Source organism: Myxocyprinus asiaticus, chromosome 15, assembly GCF_019703515.2.
Source record: "Myxocyprinus asiaticus isolate MX2 ecotype Aquarium Trade chromosome 15, UBuf_Myxa_2, whole genome shotgun sequence".
NCBI classification, from domain to species: Eukaryota; Metazoa; Chordata; class Actinopteri; order Cypriniformes; family Catostomidae; genus Myxocyprinus; species Myxocyprinus asiaticus.
In genome coordinates, this window is record NC_059358.1 from 9638559 (window position 1) to 9660227 (window position 21669).

Here is a 21669-nt window from a genome sequence, read left to right on the forward strand (position 1 = left end):
TTTTTCTTTTTTTATCTAGACTACTCATGTGCACTGCAGAAAGACATACTGCTCCAGGGCCGTCTCTACCTTTCTGAGAACTGGCTCTGCTTCTACAGTAATATCTTCCGATGGGAGACCACGGTAACCCTCATTTTACAGAGTACAATTTTTCTTTGAGCCGTTTTAGATTAAATTCAACTTTATTGTCATTGTGCAGAGTACAGGTACAGAGCCAATGAAAAGAAGTTAGCATCTAACCAGAAGTGCAAATAGCAATATGTAAATATAATATATTTTGGGTTTGTAGGCGAACTGATATGGGTCCAGTGTTGGGGGCAGGCATGTTTTCAGGTGGGAGAGGACCAGCCTCTCAAAACACTTAACGATGAACTTAATGGACTGTTCCGGTTGCAACACAAGTTAAACCCTATCGACAGCATTTATAGCAGTGTTGATTACCACAGAAAATAATTTCAATTCTTCTCTCAGTTTGTATTTTTTTTTTATATATACTTAGGTCACAGTTACAGTAAGGCACTTGCACAGGGCAAGGCACTTCAAAGGTATAAAAGCAGAAATGTGAAACTTGTAGTTTTGTCAAAGCACTTACATGAATTATTTAGCAAAAAACATTTATTATTTGGTCTGTTTATCAGAAGTTGTCTAATTCATCCTAAGTGGATGAAGTCCTAGTTAGACATAACTAGCTGCCTTGCCTCATTTACTTCCATTTTAAGTGCATTAGTTTAATCACAATTTTTGTAAAAAGAAAAAAAAAAACCTGTGACACGAACCAAATTAATTTCTGTGGTAGTCAGCCGTATGCCACAAATGTTGTCTGTAGTGTAACATATATTGAACCCAAACATTTCTTTAACTTAGACTGACAATGCTTCCTTTCATTTAGGTCAGTGTAAGATCCTCAAGATTCTCTCTCCTTCTTTGTATCACCAGATAACCATACTGCTGAAAGATGTGACAAGTCTGACCAAGGAGAAGACGGCCAAGCTCATCCCTAACGCCATCCAGATAAGCACTGAACATGATAAGGTACCACAAAGCAGACATCGGATATCCATGTTAAAATTAAAGGGATTGTTCACCCAAAAATGAAAATTATCTCATCATTTACTCACCCTCATGCCATCCCAGATGTGTTTGACTTTCCTCCTCCTGCAGAACACAAGCGAAGATTTTGTATACAATGCAAGTGAATGGTGGCTAGAACATTAAAGCACTAAAAAGCAGTTAAAGGCAGCATAAAAGTAATCCATATGACTCCAGTGGTTAAAATCGATACCTTCAGAAGTCATATTATAGGTGTGGGTGAGAAACTGATCAATATTTAAGCCCTATTTTACTATAAATCTCCACCATTGACCAGCTCCAACCAGTAGGTGGTGAGCTGCACGAAGTATGCAAATATTGCTTCTGAAGATATAGATTAAACCACTCGAGTCGATTACTTTTATGCTGCCTTTATGTGCTTTTTGGAGCTTCAAAGTTCTGGCCACCATTGACTTGCATTGAATGGACCTACAGAGCTGAGATATTCTTCTGAAAATCTTCATTTGTGTTTAGTAGAAGAAAAAAGTCATGAAAGTGAGTAAATGATGAGAGAATTTTCATTTTTGGGTGAACTATTCCTTTAATGCATTTCCAGACTTTTGTTGCATTTTAAATTATCTTGCAAATGAATACTCATCCTTGAATTCAAATTTTCCTAATCTTTTATTTGTCAGCACTTCTTCACATCATTTGGGGCGAGGGATCGCAGCTACATGATGATTTTCAGACTATGGCAAAATGCATTGATGGATAAGGTGAGAATCCCACTCCTAGTTTAGTCTCTGGGTTATATTGACATGCATTTTATCTCTGTAAAAGAAATAACCATCTAAAGTCTCCTGTCAGTATCAGCGCTGTGTATTTGTCAGTGGTGTGTAGACTTTCGAATGGCAGGCGACCAACATCGCTTGGACACAGGGCATAATAATTAGCACTTGGCATGCAATGCAGGTGGCAACTACAGATGAATTGCAATGTATGACTACTACTCTGCTTTCAGCAAGTTTGTCTGTTATAACTAAACACAGTTATAAATAAAAATGTACTATCATAAAGCTACTGCTGTTGATATTGTAAGCTCTGTTTAAAATTCTAGTAAGCTGACTACCTAGGCAGCATTAAAGTAGCCAGCAAAATCACGTTGCTCTTATAAGATACATCACTTTTCTAAGGCAACATCGCATTGATCCTTCAACAATAAGGCAGTCCCAGAATGCATTTCTACAAGCTCAGCAAACAGACAGAGAGAGTGATTATAAATATACTTCTATTTTATGCAATACTCCAAGTTATCAATATAACAGCTTCATTTAATGGAAGAGTTCACCCAAAAATTAAAATTCTCTCATCATTTTCTCACACTCATGCCATCCCAGATGCATGACTTTCTTTCTTCTGCAGCACACAGATTAAGATTTTTAGAAGAATATCTCAGCTCTGTAGGTCCATACAATGCAAACAAATCTTCATTTGTGTTCTGCTGAAGAAAGAAAGTCACACACATCTAGAATGGCATATGGGTGAGTAGCAACATTCTAACGTCAAACACCATTGGAATCAACTGCACGTGAGTGACTGTTAACAAGTTGCTGTCCATGTAAAGTGTTTCAAATCAGTCATAATGTTCCATTTTGGTTAATATGCTCCTCAGGGGCCATTCACACACAATGCGTTATTGCATTAGACAATATAAAAAGTGGCTTAAGAAGTCAATATATTGTTTGTCGTTGAACAAAAGCCCATCACTGGCCTAGTTCACAGCAATTCATTTTGCAATTGAGTTTGTCGATCTTTTCGAGGTATATACTTGGGCTATTTTCACAGGATATGTTCCTACATTCTGTTTGCACTTTTGTCTCTGGTCTATGTACACAGTGGTTGTGTCGCATTTCACTGGTTTTCAGCATCTCTATTCATAAACTCTGCGATTTCAGCGCACTGTGTCAAGTTAAATTTAGTTTGAAACTTGGAATACGTGTCACAAGACACATTGTATTTCATCCAGCTGTCTTTGAACAGCTGTCGGTTTGTTGTTTATATAGATGTGTGTTGCCTGTACAGCTGGGGCTGTGCTTACTGCCCTTTGCTGACTGTGATTCGAAAAACATGAAGGTGGTACTTCAAGCTTGAACTGGTCAGTTGGTAGGAAAATTTCTTATTATGGAATTGACATATGGTCAGGGTGCATTGCGTAAATTTTTTAACACATTATTTTTTTAATAATTAATCACACTGAATTAATGCATTAAATCATCTGCCTGAGGAAAATGCAACAAAAAAATGCAGCGCTCCTTGTGCAACAATCTAAGATGTCCATCTAGCGCCGGGTTCCTCAATAGGTGGGCCACATTGGGCCCATGAGAGACAAATGTTTGGCCCACTAATGGCTTGTTCACACCAAATCCGTGACGATTTTGCGAAAACAAAATTCAGACGAAAGGTCTATACACACAGAGTCCGTAAAAAAAAAAAATACAGTAGGTGGCAATGTTGCTGTTCTACAAACATTTATACCAGTCTCATTCCCGCACCTTCAGCTGTTAGAGATTAATATATTGAACGCTGTTTAAGCATTTATTTACCTAATTTGGCATAAATGTTTCATTATGTTCTTTCCATGGTGTTGATGGATTCTAAGGGGAGTAGATCCTGTTTGGAGATGAGCAGGAACAGTTGATTCGCACATGGAGATCTAGATTGTTCATTAAAGTTCTTTTCTTTTTTTTTTTTTTTTCCCAGCAGGCAAAGTTGTGTAGTTTTATCTATTTGTATACAAACAAAATGTTCATAATTGTTTGAGTAAATAAAACAGGCTACTAATACTGAGAAAAAGAACTAAGAAAAAAATCAGAATATTTATGCGTGACTTTTTTAATAATAACAACAACAGTAGCAATAATAATAATAGCAGCAGCACAAACACTTTGTCATTACATCGAGGGCTGTGGCCCTTGACTTTGTATTGTTGACAGAATTTGGCCCTTGGTGAAAACTAATTGGGGAACCCTGATCTAGCGCATATTTACTTAGGAATACAGTGCAGGAGGACACAAAAACGTGTTTGGTTTGAACGGCCGCTTAGAATGTAGCTGCCAATGTATTAATTAGACAGTGAGGCAGCTCACTAGGTTGTGGAACAGAACCATTAAGTGTCTGACTGTACAGTCAATGTCTATCATTAGCAAGAGAATTCACAAATGCTCAAAAGCTAGTAGCATTAGCAGGCAAATTATGTCATTGAATGCCTGTAGGTCTAAAAAGTTGTGTCATCAACTCTGTTACCTCCCAAAAATGATGTTAAAGCAATTTTTAGTCTGGAAGTGCCCTTTACCAAGGCTTATAAAGCACTAAGTTATTGTGTTCCTCTTCTACAGACTCTATCTCCGAAGGAGCTGTGGCACATTGTTCACCAGTGTTATGGCACAGAGCTGGGGCTCACTAGTGAAGATGATGACTACGTCTCCCCTACTACTGAACTTATGAACGGCCTACTGTATGTCCACGCTGAGAGGAATTTATGAAATTTACTTATTCAATTTACCTTTGAACACAAGGAAACAGAATACCTAAACAGTGTACCTGTACATTAACAGTTTTAGTTTATTTTTTAGATTAAATTGTCATTTTCTAAATTTTTGCACTTCCCTCAAGTAAAAAGTATGCAATGAAGTGAATAATGACTGACCGACCCATTATGTGCTGACCCATATGATTTAACAGACATTTAATGTTTGATTCTCTCTCCTATAGTCCGGCTGAGGAGTCGGTCTCCGTCACTGACCTGCTGGATCTGGGTTCAATGCCGGGGGCTCCTGTGGGCTGCTCTCCCCCTTCATCTGCCTCCTTTCTTCCCTGTGCTTCAGGATCTTCGCCACCATCTTCCTCATCCTCTTTCTGTCAGCCTGTGGAAGTGCCGTCTGCTCGGGCCAGTGTAGAACCCGAGCCCAGTCCACCCATCTACCAAAGCTCATTGCCCCCCATCACGCACTCCATACACACTGGAGCTACCCCATCCTTAACCGTAAGTGTCACCTGCCACAACAGACTGGAACATTTGTACAGGGAATGGGTCGATAAATTGCGAAAAGGGGCATAAGTTGTGTGGTTATATGCACTTTAAAAGTTTGATTTCAGTCAGACTAAAACAATATTTTTTCTTTTTAGAATGTTGTGTAAATTTTTCAAGTCAGACTAACAGACTAACTTTAATACACAATTCAAAAATAATCATAGCCACAATATGTGGAAGGGTTGGCGCTCCTAAGAACATATATATTTAATTTTGATTGTTTCTCACATTAATGTGGGAAAAACTGGCATAAACGGACATGACAGTAGGGAAATCAGCACTTAGCTATAGGGTATACAGGGTTGGGAGGGTTACTTTTGAAATATATTCCACTACAGATTACAGAATACATGCTGTAAAATGTAATTTGTATCATATTCCGTTAGATTACTCAAGGTCAGTAATGTATTCTAAATACTTTGGATTACTTCTTCAGCACTGGTAGATTTTTTCACTTGTTTTGACTATAAAAACTCTGCCAGTACAGTAAGACAAAATACACGTTAAAAATACATTCTCTTAAAAAACCTAAATATCTTATACAGTGTTGTTTCTAAAACAAGATCAATTTGATTTAACTTGTTTTTTTTTTTTTTAGGATTTTTAGATATTTTTACAGGAAAACAATACAAAAATTATTATCAAGAATATGATTTTTGCCTTATTGTCAAAGGTCTTACTAGAAAAAAAGAAATTATGATCCAACATGAATTTTCTTAATAAAAAATTATTATCGTGCCTGGTAACGTGCATGTAAAATGGCTAGAAATAGCATTTTAGCTTAGCGTAAAGCTGACAATTTACACAAGGTTTATTTCTATTTCTTCTGCTCTAAACTTACTTCAGACATACTTCTCTGTCTGCTCATATGAATGTAACACATCATAAGAAAGCGTTTCACTGCTGTTCAAATGCACTTTGGATCGCATCATTTATATGTATAAATGTTTTCTATCTGAAAGGGCTAAATATTAAATGAAACAAATGACAATAAAATGCAAAGTAATCTCTTCAGTAATCAAAATACTTTTAGAATGTAACTGTTCTAATTACCAGTGATATAAATTGTAACTGTAGTGGAATACAGTTACTTATATTTTGTATTTTAAATGTGTAATCCCATTACATGTATTCTGTTACTCCCCAACCCTGAGGGTACATGATGAGGGAAACCATCCAAAACGCTTTGAAACCAGCAGACTTTGACTTCTGATACGTGGGTTTGATATCCATTAATGCTGCATGATTGATTGAATATTGTCTGCGTTCAGTGCTTCAGTCAGTGCTGTGTGAGCAAGAGGCACCCTTTAGCGCCCTCTTATGTATTAAATATTATACATAATTTAAAAGGGGGTTTTGTTTCTTTGGTTATATGTTTTCATTTTTCCATGATGTGGTTGACATTTCAGTGGAATTGCCCAACATATGTGTAATGGGTTCAATGAAATGAGGAAGCGGGAGACGACGTTTTCACCTCAGGAATGTCACTTTTTGTTCAGCACAAAACAAAAAAACCTTCGCATTAAGTGCAACGGTGTAGCTTCCATGACAGCAGGTAACACACAAACAGCTTCGGGTGTCTGTCTCACTCTCTCTTCCCACTCTGAGGTCTGGCCCCTTTTTATTTCCCTGCGAACACAGAAACAAGCAATTCATCTCAGGTGCGAACCCTTACCTCTTACTCTCTTCCCAGACGGATGCTCGACCACGCCTTCACCTCCACATACCCCCCACCACCCAACTCAGGCCGGGGATCCGTCTTCCGACTAATGTACAGCACCGAGTGCTCCTCCAACTCCACCATCTGGGACAGTACAGCACCCAGCCCCCTGTCCGATGCGTCCGTCTGCAAAACAAAAGGGAGAGAGAAGTCAGGGGAATGCAGAAGTGGCCTCAAAGTGCGGCTTTTACTTGCGTGAATGCTTGTTTTTCATGGCTCCGTCCACTGGACTGGGTCTGGAGCTCCCTTTCTAGTGAGATCAGTCAGTGGGCTGGTGACATCCGAATAATTAGGCACAAACCTTCTATAATAGGCATTCAGACCCAGGAATTGTCTCACCTCCTTTTTGGTCTTGGGTCTCGTGTAGGTCGCAATCACTGCAATTTTATCAATTTGGGGCTGCACCTGACCATGACCCAAGTGAAACCCCAGATACCGTACCTCCACCTGCCCAGTTGCGCACTTTTTCCCGCCCATCGCAGAGACCTCAGGACAGCCCCCAGATGCTGCATGTGCCGCTGCCAATCATTACTGTAAGGCAACAGCATACGCAGCGTGCGGTCTGTGGACCCTGTTCATAAGACGCTGAAAGGAAGTTGGTGCCCCAAATAAACTGAACGGAAGGGTCACAAATTGATGTAAACCAAACAGTGTGGAGAAGGCAATTTTTCATGGGACATTGGCGTTAAGGAGATCTGCCAATATCCCTTTGTCAAATTCAGTGTCGAATAAAAGCGAGCCATGCCCAACCGATTGAGCAGTTCGTCAAAACAAAGCATTGGACACACAACAAATTTCGACACCGCGTTGACTTTCCTATAATCCACACAGAATCGGGCAGAGCCATCGCTCTTAGGCACCAGAACCACCGGGCTGGCCCAGTCACTGTGGGATTCTTCTATTACCCCCATATTGAGCATGGCCTTTAATTCTTCCCGTATTACCTGTTTCTTGTGTTCGGGTAGGCGGTAGGGACGTCTACATACCACTACCCCTGGGGTTGTTTCAATGTGGTGTTCTATGAGGTTAGTGCAGCTGGGGAGAGGCGAGAACACGTCAGAAAAATCCTTTTGCAACTTGGCCACCTCCGTTGGGACGGTGAGAGTTGGTCTCCACAAGAGACTGGGGTGAGTTGATTGGCTTTTAAATTCACCTCCAGTCCGATCTTCTCCCTCTCCGGACCACCGTCACCAAGGAAACGGGGACCGCCTCTCTCCATTGTTTTAGGAGGTTGAGATGGTAAATCTGATGTGCCCCGCCCCTATCCGTATGCACCACCTCATAGTCAACTTCCCCAACTCGCTGTGTGACCTCAAAGGGCTCTTGCCACTTCGAGTAATTTTGAGCTCGATGTGGGCAGTAATACAAGTACTTTTATCTCCCTGTGCAAACTCCCATAGCCGAGCTCCCCTATTATACAGCTGGGAATGACATTCTTGCGCCTGTAGCAAATTCTCCTGTGATAGTCGCCTCAGTGTATGGAGTTTTGCTCTCATGTCAAGAACGTATTGAATTTCATTTTTGCTCAGTGAAGGTCCCTCCTCCCAATTTTTCTTCATAATGTCTTAACATGCCATGGGGCTTACACCCATATAACAATTCAAATGGGGAAAACCCCGTGGAGGCTTGCGGGACCTCTTGCACTGCAAATAACAGGGGTTCAAGCCACTTATCCCAGTTCAGAGTGTCTTCGTGCACGAACTTACGAATCATATTTTTTAAGGTCTGATTAAATCGTTCGACCAAGCCGTCCATTTGTAGATGGTACATGCTTGTCCCAATTGATTTAATCCCCAGTAATTCGTACAGCTCGCGTAGTGTACGTGACATAAAAGCAGTGTCCTGATCAGTGAGGATTTCTTTTGGAATCCCCACTTGGGAGATAATTCTGACCCTATGTGCTGAGATGTTGCGCAGAGGCACTGCTTCCGGATATCGTGTTGCATAATCCACCAGGACTAACACAAAGTGATGCCCATGTGCTGTCTGTTCTAATGGCCCAACACGGTCCATGCCAATTAGTTCGAAGGGGACCTCGATCAACGGGAGAGGGCACAATGGAGCTTTTGGAGTGGCCGGCGGATTCACTAGCTGATATTCACAGCATGCTGCACACCAACAGCGAACATCCCTGTGAATACCCGGCCAATAGAAACGGGCCATGAGATGACTTGGTGTTTTCCCCTGTCCCAAGTGACCTGCCATCGGATTATGATGAGCCGCCTGGAATAACATTTCCAGACACTCCCAGAGTTGCTGAGCAAAGGCAAACGGGTGGCCGACCTCGTTCTGAGTCAAGGAACGGAAGCGTTGGCGGTGTTCTTCTGGGCTGCAGCTGACCCGTTGCAGGATGGACTTCTTCAACATCGCATAGTCCAGGAGGTCAGTGACTGGAAGTTGTTGCGCCACGATCTAGGCTTCCCCGGTCAGCAGCGGCAGAAGATGTACCACCCATTGCTCCGGCGGCCATCTCGGGGTTTTGGCCATGTGCTCAAAGAGCTCGAGGTAGGCCTCCAGATCATCTTGAGCCCCCATCATGAGCAGCACATGAGAGTTTGATGCCACCAGGGAAAGGGTGGCGGTCGCCCCCTACGCAGCACCCTCCGGTCATTCTCCTGGGCCCAGAGGAGCACCTCAAAATGCTGCTGCTGCTCCACGTGTAGGTCCACGACCACGAGGGCCTGGTGTTGGGCCTGGTGTATGCTGGCAAGAGACCTGAAGACTCCATGACTCCATGGCAGTGTATCCTTCCTTTTTATCCCGAGTTTCGGCACCAGTGTAACGGGTTCAATGAAATGAGGAAGCGGGATATGACATGTCCAACTCAAGAATGTCACTGTTTATTCAGCACAAAACAAAAACATGTTTGCATTAAGCGCAACGGTGTAGCTTCCACAACAGCAGGTAACACACAAACAGCTTCGGGTGTCTGTCTCACTCTCTCTTCCTACTCTGAGGTCTGGCCCCTTTTTATTTCCCACGTCTCTCACTGCGAACACAGAAACAAGCAATTACCAGCAATTCATCTCAGGTGCGAACTCTTACCGCTTACTCTCTTGCCAGACGGATGCTTGACCGCGCCCTCGCCTCCACAATATGCATAGTATGAATTTGTAATGTTCTATCATATAGAGTGCATATGTGTAAATTGTGAGTTCTGTTGTTTTGAACTGCAAAAATGTTTAAGTTCAAAATAACTTTTTTTCTTATCAATCATCATGTTATCAGATTGTTATTTTTTTTTTGTATCTTTTAAATATGTTTATCTTTTATCGTGGCTCTAAAATTTTGGCCTATCATGTGTTCAAAAGATCTAATCTAATCCATAATTATTTACTGTTAGAACAGTAAAAAAGCTTTTGTACTGCTTTGTACATTTTCAAAGCATAAATCATAAGTAAAACAGTGATGAATATAAGTGTCGGCCTATAGTTTTTGGTTAAAATCGGTATGTTCATATCGTTGCATCCCTAGTTTCCACAATTGTATTGTGCACATGTTCGGAAAAACAGTCAGCCCTCCCTTCAAATATTTTATTACTCGTTTTGTCATTTATACTTGGACAGACAGATAAACATTGTAGATCGACCCGCTGTAACTTGAATATAACTGCAGAGTCTGGCAATTAAAATTAAATGCATAGATTACAGAATTTAATGTATTATGCTTCATCATCCAAAGTAGAATTTTTGAGCTTGTGAATTTATAACTTTGTGGTGTTAATAGTTCACTATTTTTTAGTTATCCCTCAGTTACATTGGTGTCTTCAGCATTTTTTGAAATTGAAATCAATTATTAATTGAGCAAAAAATAAATAAAAAATGCACTGAATTGGATGGAACTGAATTGTGACCAAATTCCAGATTTCATGATGCATCGCATCATTTAGTAAAGAATAGTAACTGAATCAATAGCTGTCAGAGCACATATTTACACCCCGGTTGTTGATTTAATCATCGTTTCATATCCATCACAGAATTATGATGAATTGTAGTTTTAATTGAATTTTGTTTACATAACGCTTTGTAACAATTTAATGTAAAGGATTGCCTCATCTGCTCTTAAGTTAGGGATTAAATTTTTATTTGCTTTTACCCTATAGCTAAGTGCTCATTTGCTTTTATAGATCGTGGAGGAAGGCATGGACATCCGGTCAGAATCAGCCAATCAGGCACTTCAGTCCCCTCCCAGTGTCCCACACAGCCTAGGAAACCTCTCCTCATTGGATATGACTAATGATGAGGAGCTCCCAACTGACTCCAGCAATTCATCAGACACTCAGGAAGAGAGTGAGTGCTTTTCTTACTACTGTTTTTCAGAACAAGCTACAGTAATGTCTCACAATGTGTTAAAGATAAACTGACTAAACCACATAAAGGAATATTCCGGGTTCAATACAATTTAAGCTCAATCAACAGCATTTGTGGAATAATGTTGATTAGGAAAAAAATAAAAAATATGCCTCTTCCCTCCTTTTCTTTAAAAAAAGCAAAAATCAAGGTTACAGCAAGGCACTTACTAGAAGTGAATGCGGCCAATTCGTAAATTGTAAAATACTGTTTCAAAAGTATAGCCACAAGATGTAAACAATATGCGTGTTAAAGTGATTTTTGTGTGATAAAATCCCTTACTAACCTTTTCTGTGTGAAGATAAATCCAATTTTCGGCAACGTTTTTGCCATGACGACAACACTGTTAACCCTAAAACAACCATCAAAACTATGATTTAAACAACTTTACAGCTCAAATAATACACAAGTTTTAACAGAAGAATTAATGGGTGTTTTTATAAAATTATATGATGCATATTTCTGCATTTAAACCCTCCAAAAATTGTCTGAGTATATTCCAAACAAACTCATGAACCCAACTTCTCTTTTTATAATGCCTGGATAAAATAATACAAGGTACAGTGATAGAAATACACATGGAATAATGTACTTTAATAATAACAGGTATAGTAAAAAATATGTTGCATAATATAAAAAATATTATAAAAGAAAACACTGGCTCACAGTAGGGTTGCAACGGTATGAGATTTACACGGTACGATAACTGTCTCAGAAAATATCACGGTATCATTATATTATGCAACATATTCAGGGGCAGTGGTGGCTTGGCGGTTAAGGCTCTGGGTTACTGACTAGATGGTCAGGGGTTCAAGCCCCAACACTGCCACGATGCCACCATTGGGCCCTTGAGCAAGGCCCTTGACCCTATCTGCTCCAGGGGCGCGTATCATGGCTGACCCTGCACTCTGACCCCAGCTTAGCTTGGATATGTGAGAAAAAAAAAGACTTTCACTGTATATGTGCAAATGTATAATGTGTGATAAATAAATATAAATAATTAATTAAAATTAATTTAATTAAACTATGGTATTACACAATTATTATTATCAGTTACAATGACCCTTAAAGGAGTGAAAACAGAAGTTTTTTTTTTTTTTTTGGTTGAACAAATGCTTTATTAGAATTGAAACTTGAAACCATTTTTTTTAACGGAAGTATGTGTTAAAAAAAAGTCTCCCTTTTGAAAATAAATAGAATAAACAAGAAAGCTAACAGAATTATAATAATAAACCGAATTATAAACATGATAAAAAAAATAGCATGTAATTATAACATGTTATATAACTAAAGCATGTTAGTTTACATGTTAGCATAGCATGTTAAATTAACTACTAAATGAAAAATAACTTCAGCTGTGTGAGCTTTTAAAGTAATGTCCTATGATTATTAATAATTAACATACTGTAGGTGTGTGACAGTGCAGACAGACTGCTCCTGTCTGTACCTTTAACTCAGTGGTTCTCAACTGGTTTTGCTTCAGGACCCACCATAGTAAAAACATAACCTGTATTTAATGTATCATGGGCCGCATTTCCTTTTAGGTTGCATAGTTTTGTTCATGGTTTTCAAGTACAAGGACATGCATCAAGTGACATTATTTTTGTTGTTGACGTCAACAACAAAAGTGACAGGAAGTTTTCTCTCCCCCTTTTATAAAATTGAAGAGCATATTTACTTTGAGTCCATTATTATCCCGTTTGTTTCCTAATTTCAAACATAATTCAAACAGAACATACATATTACACAGGAGGAAAGGCTCCTCGTTACCATGGTTAAGTCAGTGTAGCTAGTCTTAAATAATAGTAATAATAATAACAAATTATAGTATTTATGAAAAAATACTAGCTGAAACTCATCTTGAAACTTTAACTACAACTGCTACTGTTCATATAAAATGAGGTCTAATAGATTCTACCTTTAGATTATTTCATATGAAAGTATAACATTGTCAAAATATAAGTTACTTTTACTCATGTAAAATTGTGAAACAATTTTGTAAAGGTGATGATGAATAATGAAAAAAAAATGTGCGCATAGCACAGTGTTGCTCTTTTCCTCAGTGCTGTTTGGCATGTCAGGGCTGGCTACTGTTTGAGAGGTTCGACTTGACTTTCTCTGTAACGCTTTAAACTAGAAAAGTCTCACTAGAATTTAAATTGGTCACATCAGTTTTGAGGTCTGCGCTCCGTAATATCGAGAGAAGCCCGGTTGATAAATAAATACTAATACAACAGGCTGGAAAAATAGACATTCATTTTAATATCTTATATATTTTGTATATGTTGACACTTGACACCGGGCAACGCACCCTGAAAACTGCACCATTAGATCGGTTTCATGCTGAAGAGCTGCTTAAAAGTACGTTTTTTTTATTTATTTTTTTTTTTTCTCTCTCTCTTGTAAATGTCAACATCACATATGTCGAAAGGATTGAAGCCTGTCACGCAAAACATGAGCTCATTGATGTCATTAAAAGAGTCTGCTTTTTTATTCCATCAGTTACTCCTGGTCAGAGGCTGCCGTAAATATTTAGTTTATACATAGGGTTATGTCCTACCTAAATGTAATGGTGCAACGCTCAAATATTTAGTAGTGCATAAATTGTGACTTAGTGCCCATTTACGCAACAACTAGGCTAAGTTGTAACGTACGTATAGCTGGTGCAACTGGCCCCAGATGAGAAGCCTGTAGCTCACTGCGAGATTATCATTAAATCTGCTTCGGCAGTCCTAAATAGGTCATCACTTGGGCGGCCGCCGGAATATCTTCAACCATGGCATTGTTCTTTCCCTACTGTCCGCGACACAGTCCGAATAGACCTGCGACTCACTTATGTCAGACCCCCTCGCCTCGCTTCTCTCTGACATTTTCTCCACTGCATGTGTGTGGGGCATGTTGACGAGTCTGACAGGCAGTCAAAGAGGAAAGGAGATGCGCACACGCAGGTGAGATTCTCCATCCGGTTGCATTTTTATTCTCAGTACCGTAGATAAGCAAATGTACATGGTATGACAACCATCAATTTTCATACCGTGAAACCAGTATACCGCTGCAACCCTAGCTCTCAGTCTTTTCTTCAATTAAATTATTCCATATTTGTATTGAATTCAGGGTTTCTTGTGCATTGTTAGAAAAGAGCACCATTACAGAAATACTTAGTTATATTATCCTTACGATAAAAATAGCAGTGAATTTCTGTTTTGCAATTTGTTTGTCTACACAAAATATTGCATATAAAGAGACTTTTATGGGATATTTTACTGTGAGCTTAGTCCAAACAAATTGCCGAACCTCGATATTTTTAATGCCAGTATAACGGGCACAGTGATTAACATTAAGACAAAACACCAGGTATATTATAAAATATGAAGTATCAGCACGTTACATTAATATTCTAAAATTATATTGTGTTTTTGTGCTTGAGATGAGTAAAAAAGCACAGGAATACACTTCAGAGTCTTTGTTTATGAACATTTATAATACATGCACATATATTATAAGCAGACTTTCAAAATCATGCCAGGTTTATTTTTGCAGTACCAAGGGTTAAACTGCAACTGCTTATAATATGTATAAGTATATTAAGTATAAGTTCATAAATCAGCTGCACGTCCAATGCCAGTGTTTTCCAGTTGATTAACACCACCAACATGCTGGATTGAGCAGCTGCAGCAACACTGGAAAAATTACAAAAAAGCTAATTTCTCATTGGTCAGTAAGTTTTCATTGCAGTCTGAAAAAAAAAACCTTCGGATTGTTGGCAGATTATTTATAGGACCTAGTGTGAATAGCTGCATAGGAGTCCATTTTTCCAATACAGTAGCTCGTTCGGAACAAACATTCGCACCGAAAAATGGACTTGGTTTGAATAGGCCTTAGCACCGTAAACCCTAAAATGACTGTAAAAACGATGATTTAAACAACATTACAGCTCAAATAATTCACAAGTTTCAACAGAAGAATTAATGTAAGTGCTTTTATAAAATTATAAGCTTCACATTTCTGCCTTTTAAACAATCCAAAAATTAGCCCCATTCACTGCCATTGTGAGTGCCTCAGTGTAACCCAGATTTTAGCTTTTCTTTTTACAGAAATGGAGGGAAATTTATTTATTTATTGTAATCAACATTGTGCTTAAAATGCTGATGATTGAGCTTAACTTGTATTGAACCTGAAACATTCCTTTAACCTTACTGGTGCCATGGCCTTGCAGTCAGCACAGACCCTCCTAAAAAGTTGAGCTGTGATGTTAATGCAAGTTTGTGTGTGGTTTGTGTCATTACCTCGATTCTGTCCCTCCTTTCTTCTCCCCATCATATCATGTTGTCTCTGTACAGTTCTATCAATAAAAGTGTCAAAAATGTCAAAAAATAAAAACACTACACTTAATATTTTACATTTAGCTAAGTTTCAAAGATTTGAAACCATTATCCAATAAAATATGTGTCAAGTAAAAAGGCAGCCAGGATTATTTTAACACTTGTCATTCTCTGCAGGTGAGGTTGAGTCCTTCTGTGCAGACCTCAGCGGCCGATTGCATATCAACACAGTTGTTCGCATGAGCGTGGATAAGCTCCATGACCTTCTGTTCTCAGACACTCACTTCATACAACACCTCTTCTCCCAACGCCACTTTACCGGTCAGTAGACTTTTACACTCTTATCCATGCCTGCATTTTTTTAGATTATTAAATGTATGTTAGCAAATAAACAATTTCCTCTAACCCTCCGAGTGTATTTCAGAGTTTTTCTTACTTGTCTTTTTTGTAATACTGCCCCTAGTGGACTGTATCTGTAGTGCTTGATCCTTGACAGTGCTGCTGACTGTGGTTCTGATCTGTTTATTTGCTGTGCTGTTTTACTGCCTTTTCCTGCAACTTTCAGATCTCATGTGTCCTCTTCTCCCCCTCCCTCCTTTCCTTCTTTCATTGCTGTTTGTCCTATAGAGGCCCTTTGTGCAGTTATTGAGCACTCAGCTCTTTGTTTTCACTATTTTCTGTAGCATAGACTCTGAATACCATAGTCTCTTTCTCTTTATGATTTCTTGTTTTATCATTGCAAGTTTTGTTTATTCAGAAATGGTCAAGAATAAAACTATTCAACATAGATTCTAATATTGACTATGTTTATCATCTGTAACGATAGACAAAGTGGTGGTAGCCTCCATAGCACAGTGTGAGTAGTGTTTTTCTCTCATGCTGAGCTCTTTGTCTATGTTGTCTGCATGGATAATTGCCCCCTAATCTGTGCCCCTGCAAGTGCTCTGACTGTAATGATCAACCCTTCTCGCTCTGTCCCCTAATGAATAACCTAACTGTTCTTCTCTCTCTCTCTCTCTCTCTCTCTCTCTCTCTCTCTCTCGTGTGATTGGTTCAGATCTGTCTGTACATGAGTGGCAGCAGGACAGCAGCAGTGGAAGCAGCAGAGTTCTGAGTTACACCATCGCCATCAACAACCCGCTGGGCCCAAAAACTGCTCCTGTGGTGGAAACACAGGTGGGTCCAACTTGCTCTTACTGTATCTTAGTTGTTTCTTAATCACCTTAATTCTTTCCAAGTCTGATAACACATGGTAATTGGAGCCAATGGTATTTGCATCACAATTAAGGGGAAAATACCCACAGAAAGTCATTTAAATCTGCGGTAGTAAATTCCAGATCTATGAGCATTGCTCATTGATGCAATAGTTGTCATTTTAGATTTAAAAGGAATGTTGCAGACTAAATAAGGTTAATAAATAACTTAGGAAAATAATTTTGACTCATCCTTCAGTTTGTAAAATTGTGTTTACAGTGATGCACTTAGAATGGAAGTCTATGGGGCAAGGCATTTCACCGGAATAAACGTTAAAATAATTTTCTGGGTTCTATACAAGTGAATCTCATTCAACAGAATTTGTGGCATAATGTTGATTACCACAAAAAATTATTTCTTCTCGTCCCTCCTTTTCTTTAAAAAAGCAAAAATTTGGGTTACAGAAAGGCACTTTTAATGGAAGTCAATGGAGCTAATCTGTAAACATTAAAATACTCACTATTTCAAAAGTATAGCCACATGATGTTAATAGTATTTGTTAACATGATTTTAGTGTGATAAAATCACTTACTAACATTTTCTTTGTAAAGTTCTAATTTTACAGCTTCATCGCTATGACAACATAATGCCTTAAACCCCAAAACCGTAAAACGACCGTAAAAACGATGATTTAAATAACTTTATAGCTCAAATAATACACAAATTTTAACAAAAGAATTTATAGGTGCCTCTCAGATAGTACACTTTCACACTTTTCTATAGCATTTTGTTGTGCAAATAGTGGAAGTAGTGTGTACTTCATCAACCGTCAAAACGGATGTTGGACACTTGATAATAATGGAGAAAATGGCAACTAGTGAGACTTCAATGAAGACCGCACATTACAAATTTGAGTTGAATGCTTTATCATCACCCCACGCTGTGTGAACATGTATGTTGTTTGAGATACAAATGTTGAACTGAGGTTGGCTAACACGCTAAAGCTAGCGGCAACAAATCACATGTATTTGAAACGTAATTTCCGAATGTTTCTGTGGAGTAAAAAAACGTAAAGTGTTCCATTTGGGTCAATGCTACACTTGGAAAATTCATACACTACATGGCTGAGTGCATGGTGTATTAAGTGCACACTGTATTGCATCATTTGGGATGCAAAAATTAAGCTTCACGTTCTTGCCTCTAACCTCTTCAAAAATTGGCTCTATTCACTTCCATTGTTAGTGCCTCACTGTAACCTCGATTTTTGTGGATGTGACCATGTATTGATCATGCCAACATCTTTTTCCAGTTAATTTCTAGATCAGTCAACATGAACGCACTGGAGTGCAGAGTTGCCACCCTTTTATACACCCATCTTTGCAATAGGATCGATGTCCTTCTATTAAAAAACAGCTATAAAAAACCTGGATAGTTCACCCAAAAATGAAAATTCTCTCATTTACTCACCCTCATGCCATCCCAGATGTGTATGACTTTGTTTCTTCAGCAGAACACAAATGAAGATTTTTAGAAGAATATTTCAGCTCTGTATGTCCTCACAATGCAAGTGAATGGTGATCAGATTTTTGTAACTCCAAAAATCACATAAAGGAAACCAAAGTAATCCATACGACTCCAGTGGTTAAATCTATATCTTAAGAAGTGATATAATAGGTGTGGGTAAGAAACAGATCAAAATGTAAGTAATTTTTTTACTCTAAATCTCCACTTTCAATTTTACATCTGAAAGTCACATGTGGTGCCTGTTTAGTGTCACTTTCTCAACTGAAAGTAAAAGTTAAGTGGAGATTTAGAGTAAAAAAGGACTTAAATATTGTTCTGTTTCTCACCCACACCTATTATATTCCTTCTGAAGATTTGGACTTAATGGGTTGCTTCTCTGTTTCCTTTGTGATTTTTACAGCTATGAAGGTCTGATCACCATTCACTTGCATTTTCACACTTGCACTTGGACCTACAGAGCTAAGATATTTTTCTAAATAACTTTGTTTTTGTTCTGCTGAAGAAAGAAAGTCATGCACATCTGGGATGGCATGAGGGTGAGTAAATGATGAGAGAATTTTCATTTTTTGAGTGAACATTCACTTTAAGGGGATTCTTTAAGCTCAAAAGCTTTTTTTCTAACTATGAGTGAAGAATGAAGAAGAACTTCACTTTGAGTGTATCATAGCTTTAACTGTGCAAAATGACATCCAATCTTTCAACTCCTGTCATGACTATGAAAAACTCGGTAAATCCTGTAACTTTTGCATGATGTGCACAATGATAGCAAAAAGGGCATGGCTATCCCTAAAGTACTGTTTACATAGAGCAAACTCCACCCACAGGAAATACATGATTGAAGCATAACCAGAAGAGTAAAGTAGTCCCAATGCTTACAGGATGATTTTTGCATCTCAAATTACTTTACATCTCAAATAACACACATTTTTGGATGACAGTATCAGATAAATGCTTTAACCAAATTAAGAGCTGCATTTTTCTGCTTTTAAACCCATTCAGAATGCCTTGCCCGTTAGACGTCCATTGTAAGTGCATTATTGTAAACTTTGTTTTACAAACTGAGGGACGAGTCATTATACTTTCTGTAGTAATCGAAAGCATCCAGGATAGAGCTTGCTTAACTTGGGTTGAGCCCAGAACATTCCTTTAATAAGCAGGAATAAACATTCTCTACAGTTATTGCATTGTATGTATTGTGATGCGCAGACTCTCCACAAGAACAGCACACGGGGCGAGTGCTATGTGGTGGACTCGGAGGTCATAACCTCAGGCATCCCCTACCAGGACTATTTCTACACTGTACACAGATACTGCCTCACCTCTGTCAACAATTACAAGAGTCGGCTCAGGTAGAACTTCCTGACCATTGTTATGGTGGTATTGTTGTGCTTCAAACGCAAACTCTGCTGAGAAACCCATTGTGTGTGCGTCTGTAGGGTCTCGTCAAATATCTGCTACAGGAAGCAGCCGTGGAGTCTTGTGAAAGCTCTGATAGAGAAGAACACTTGGAGTGGGATAGAAGAGTATTACAGACACATGGGTAAGGAGACGTCCTATGTTACTTTTGTTAAAGTTAATCCAAAAATTTACATTCTGTCATCATTCACTAACCCTCATGTTGTTCCAAACATTAATTACTTTTTTCTTTCATGATAAAAAAGAGATGACAAGTAGAATGTTAGCCTCAGTCACCATTCACTTTCAGTGCATCTTTTTTTTCCATACAATGAGAGTGAATGGTGACTGCGGCTAACATTCTGCCTAGAACGAAAGTCATGGGTTTGGAACAACATGAGGGTGAGTAAATGATGATAGAATTTTCATTTTTGGGCCAGCCATCACTGCTTATTCTTATAATAATATTAATAATAATAATAAAATAGGATTATTGTAGCGTTAGTTGTAAAATGATTTCCTGTGTTCCTGGTCAGAAATGGAGGTGTGTAAGTTGGAGACGCTGCTACAGACAGAGGTTTCTGTGGTGAGTACTGGGGAAGTGGCTTCCGCAGACTCCGCCAAGACACCCCCGACCTTGCGCAGACGCAAACGCAACTGCCCCCGACGAGCAGGAGACCGGGAGAGAGAGAGGGAGGGTCCCGGAGGAGGAGACGGGGAACGAGGAGACAGAGGAATTGGTGAGGAGCGCGAAAGGGGAGAAGCGAGTGAGTCCGCTAATAAGATTCATTCTAACAAAAAAAGAGGGAATTTTATCATTTTCTTGTGGACTGTTTTTCTTTCTTATCAGATTTTACTTGCTAATATTCTTTATTATTCTATAAAGGTGCTGTTAGCTAAACCTAGGTGCTTGAAATGCATTGACATCTAGTGGTGGAATGTGGAATTACAGCACTAATGAGACCCTGTTCTGTTCTCCAGGTGCTCAGTATGTAAAAGAGAGGTGGCGTGGAGCCAGCAGTAACAACAGCATCTCCACCATACTGCTCATCGTGAGCTTCATGTGAGTGTTTCCACCTTTATACATGCAAAGTGAGTGTGTGAGTCCATAAACTTTCATTTGTGTGAGTTTGTAATGTCAGCATTCACACAAACAGCTGATATCATCAGGTTCGCTTTAGATGGAACAAAGTTCAAACAGAGCTCATTCCAGCTGTCGGGTTGTCATCACTAGTGGCGTTTGGCTTCGGTTTAAGAGCTCCTCTTTTCTGTTCTTGAGGACATTTAGCTCAGCTCTTATTTCTAAAGATGAGGGATTCTAAAGATCAGAATGTACTGTTTACTGGCATCATGGACAACATGTTATGATGGTGTTTATTTTAGGGTTCCTGTGAAAGCTGAGAATCATTCATCACCCCAAAATTTTAATTCTGTCATCATGTAATCTTCCTCATTCCATTCCAAACCCATATGACTTGTTTCTTCAATGGAACACAAAAGTGTTCTATCTTTTGTGCTCTACAGACATTAGCATTGCCAGAAACTTATGGGTGAGTGGGCCAAGAGAAGTTATCGATTGTATGAGATCTGTAAACTTATTTATTTATTTGAGATTTTAATGTTTAACTGTGCAATTTTAGTACATTAACTAATGTTGTCTACTTTAAGAATATTAAAAGACAAATCAAAAATATCCGTGATTGAGTACATTTAGTTCATTCAGATAATATAGATACATTTAGTAATGTTTACATGTGAAATATATGGAACATTAGGAGGCATTGTGGTTGAGAACAGATTATATGGTGATTTTGGAGGATATACTCTAGAAATGTTTTTAAATGTAAAAACAGAATGGACATTTGACCATAGATTGGATTATTTTTGGTCATTGTTTTGCCAGCACAATTTGCTGGCATGTTTTTGGATGGATAAAAAAGACGGAAATGGGTTTTGTCTAGAAATGGAAAAAAATATTGTTATGTTAAAGTATCGGGAAATTTTTTTGCATGCCAAATATCGATATTATTATTTACATTTTTCCAC

The 21669-nt window shown here is 38.7% G+C and overlaps 1 protein-coding gene across 4 annotated transcripts in view; it reads left to right on the forward strand.

Annotated features, from left to right (window-relative positions):
* Positions 1-21669, forward strand: part of LOC127453449 (protein Aster-A-like) — a 48914-nt gene that overhangs the window by 18131 nt on the left and 9114 nt on the right. For 3 of the 4 annotated variants that reach the window (XM_051719789.1, XM_051719791.1, XM_051719792.1), the window contains 12 exons: positions 20-123; positions 937-1032; positions 1725-1805; positions 4425-4543; positions 4801-5071; positions 10966-11128; positions 15688-15831; positions 16568-16686; positions 19435-19577; positions 19665-19768; positions 20160-20390; positions 20605-20686. In XM_051719789.1, the coding sequence (XP_051575749.1) occupies positions 20-123; positions 937-1032; positions 1725-1805; positions 4425-4543; positions 4801-5071; positions 10966-11128; positions 15688-15831; positions 16568-16686; positions 19435-19577; positions 19665-19768; positions 20160-20390; positions 20605-20686 (1657 nt within the window). The remainder of the gene's footprint in view (positions 1-19; positions 124-936; positions 1033-1724; positions 1806-4424; positions 4544-4800; positions 5072-10965; positions 11129-15687; positions 15832-16567; positions 16687-19434; positions 19578-19664; positions 19769-20159; positions 20391-20604; positions 20687-21669) is intronic. The other variant, XM_051719790.1, reaches the window with a different exon arrangement.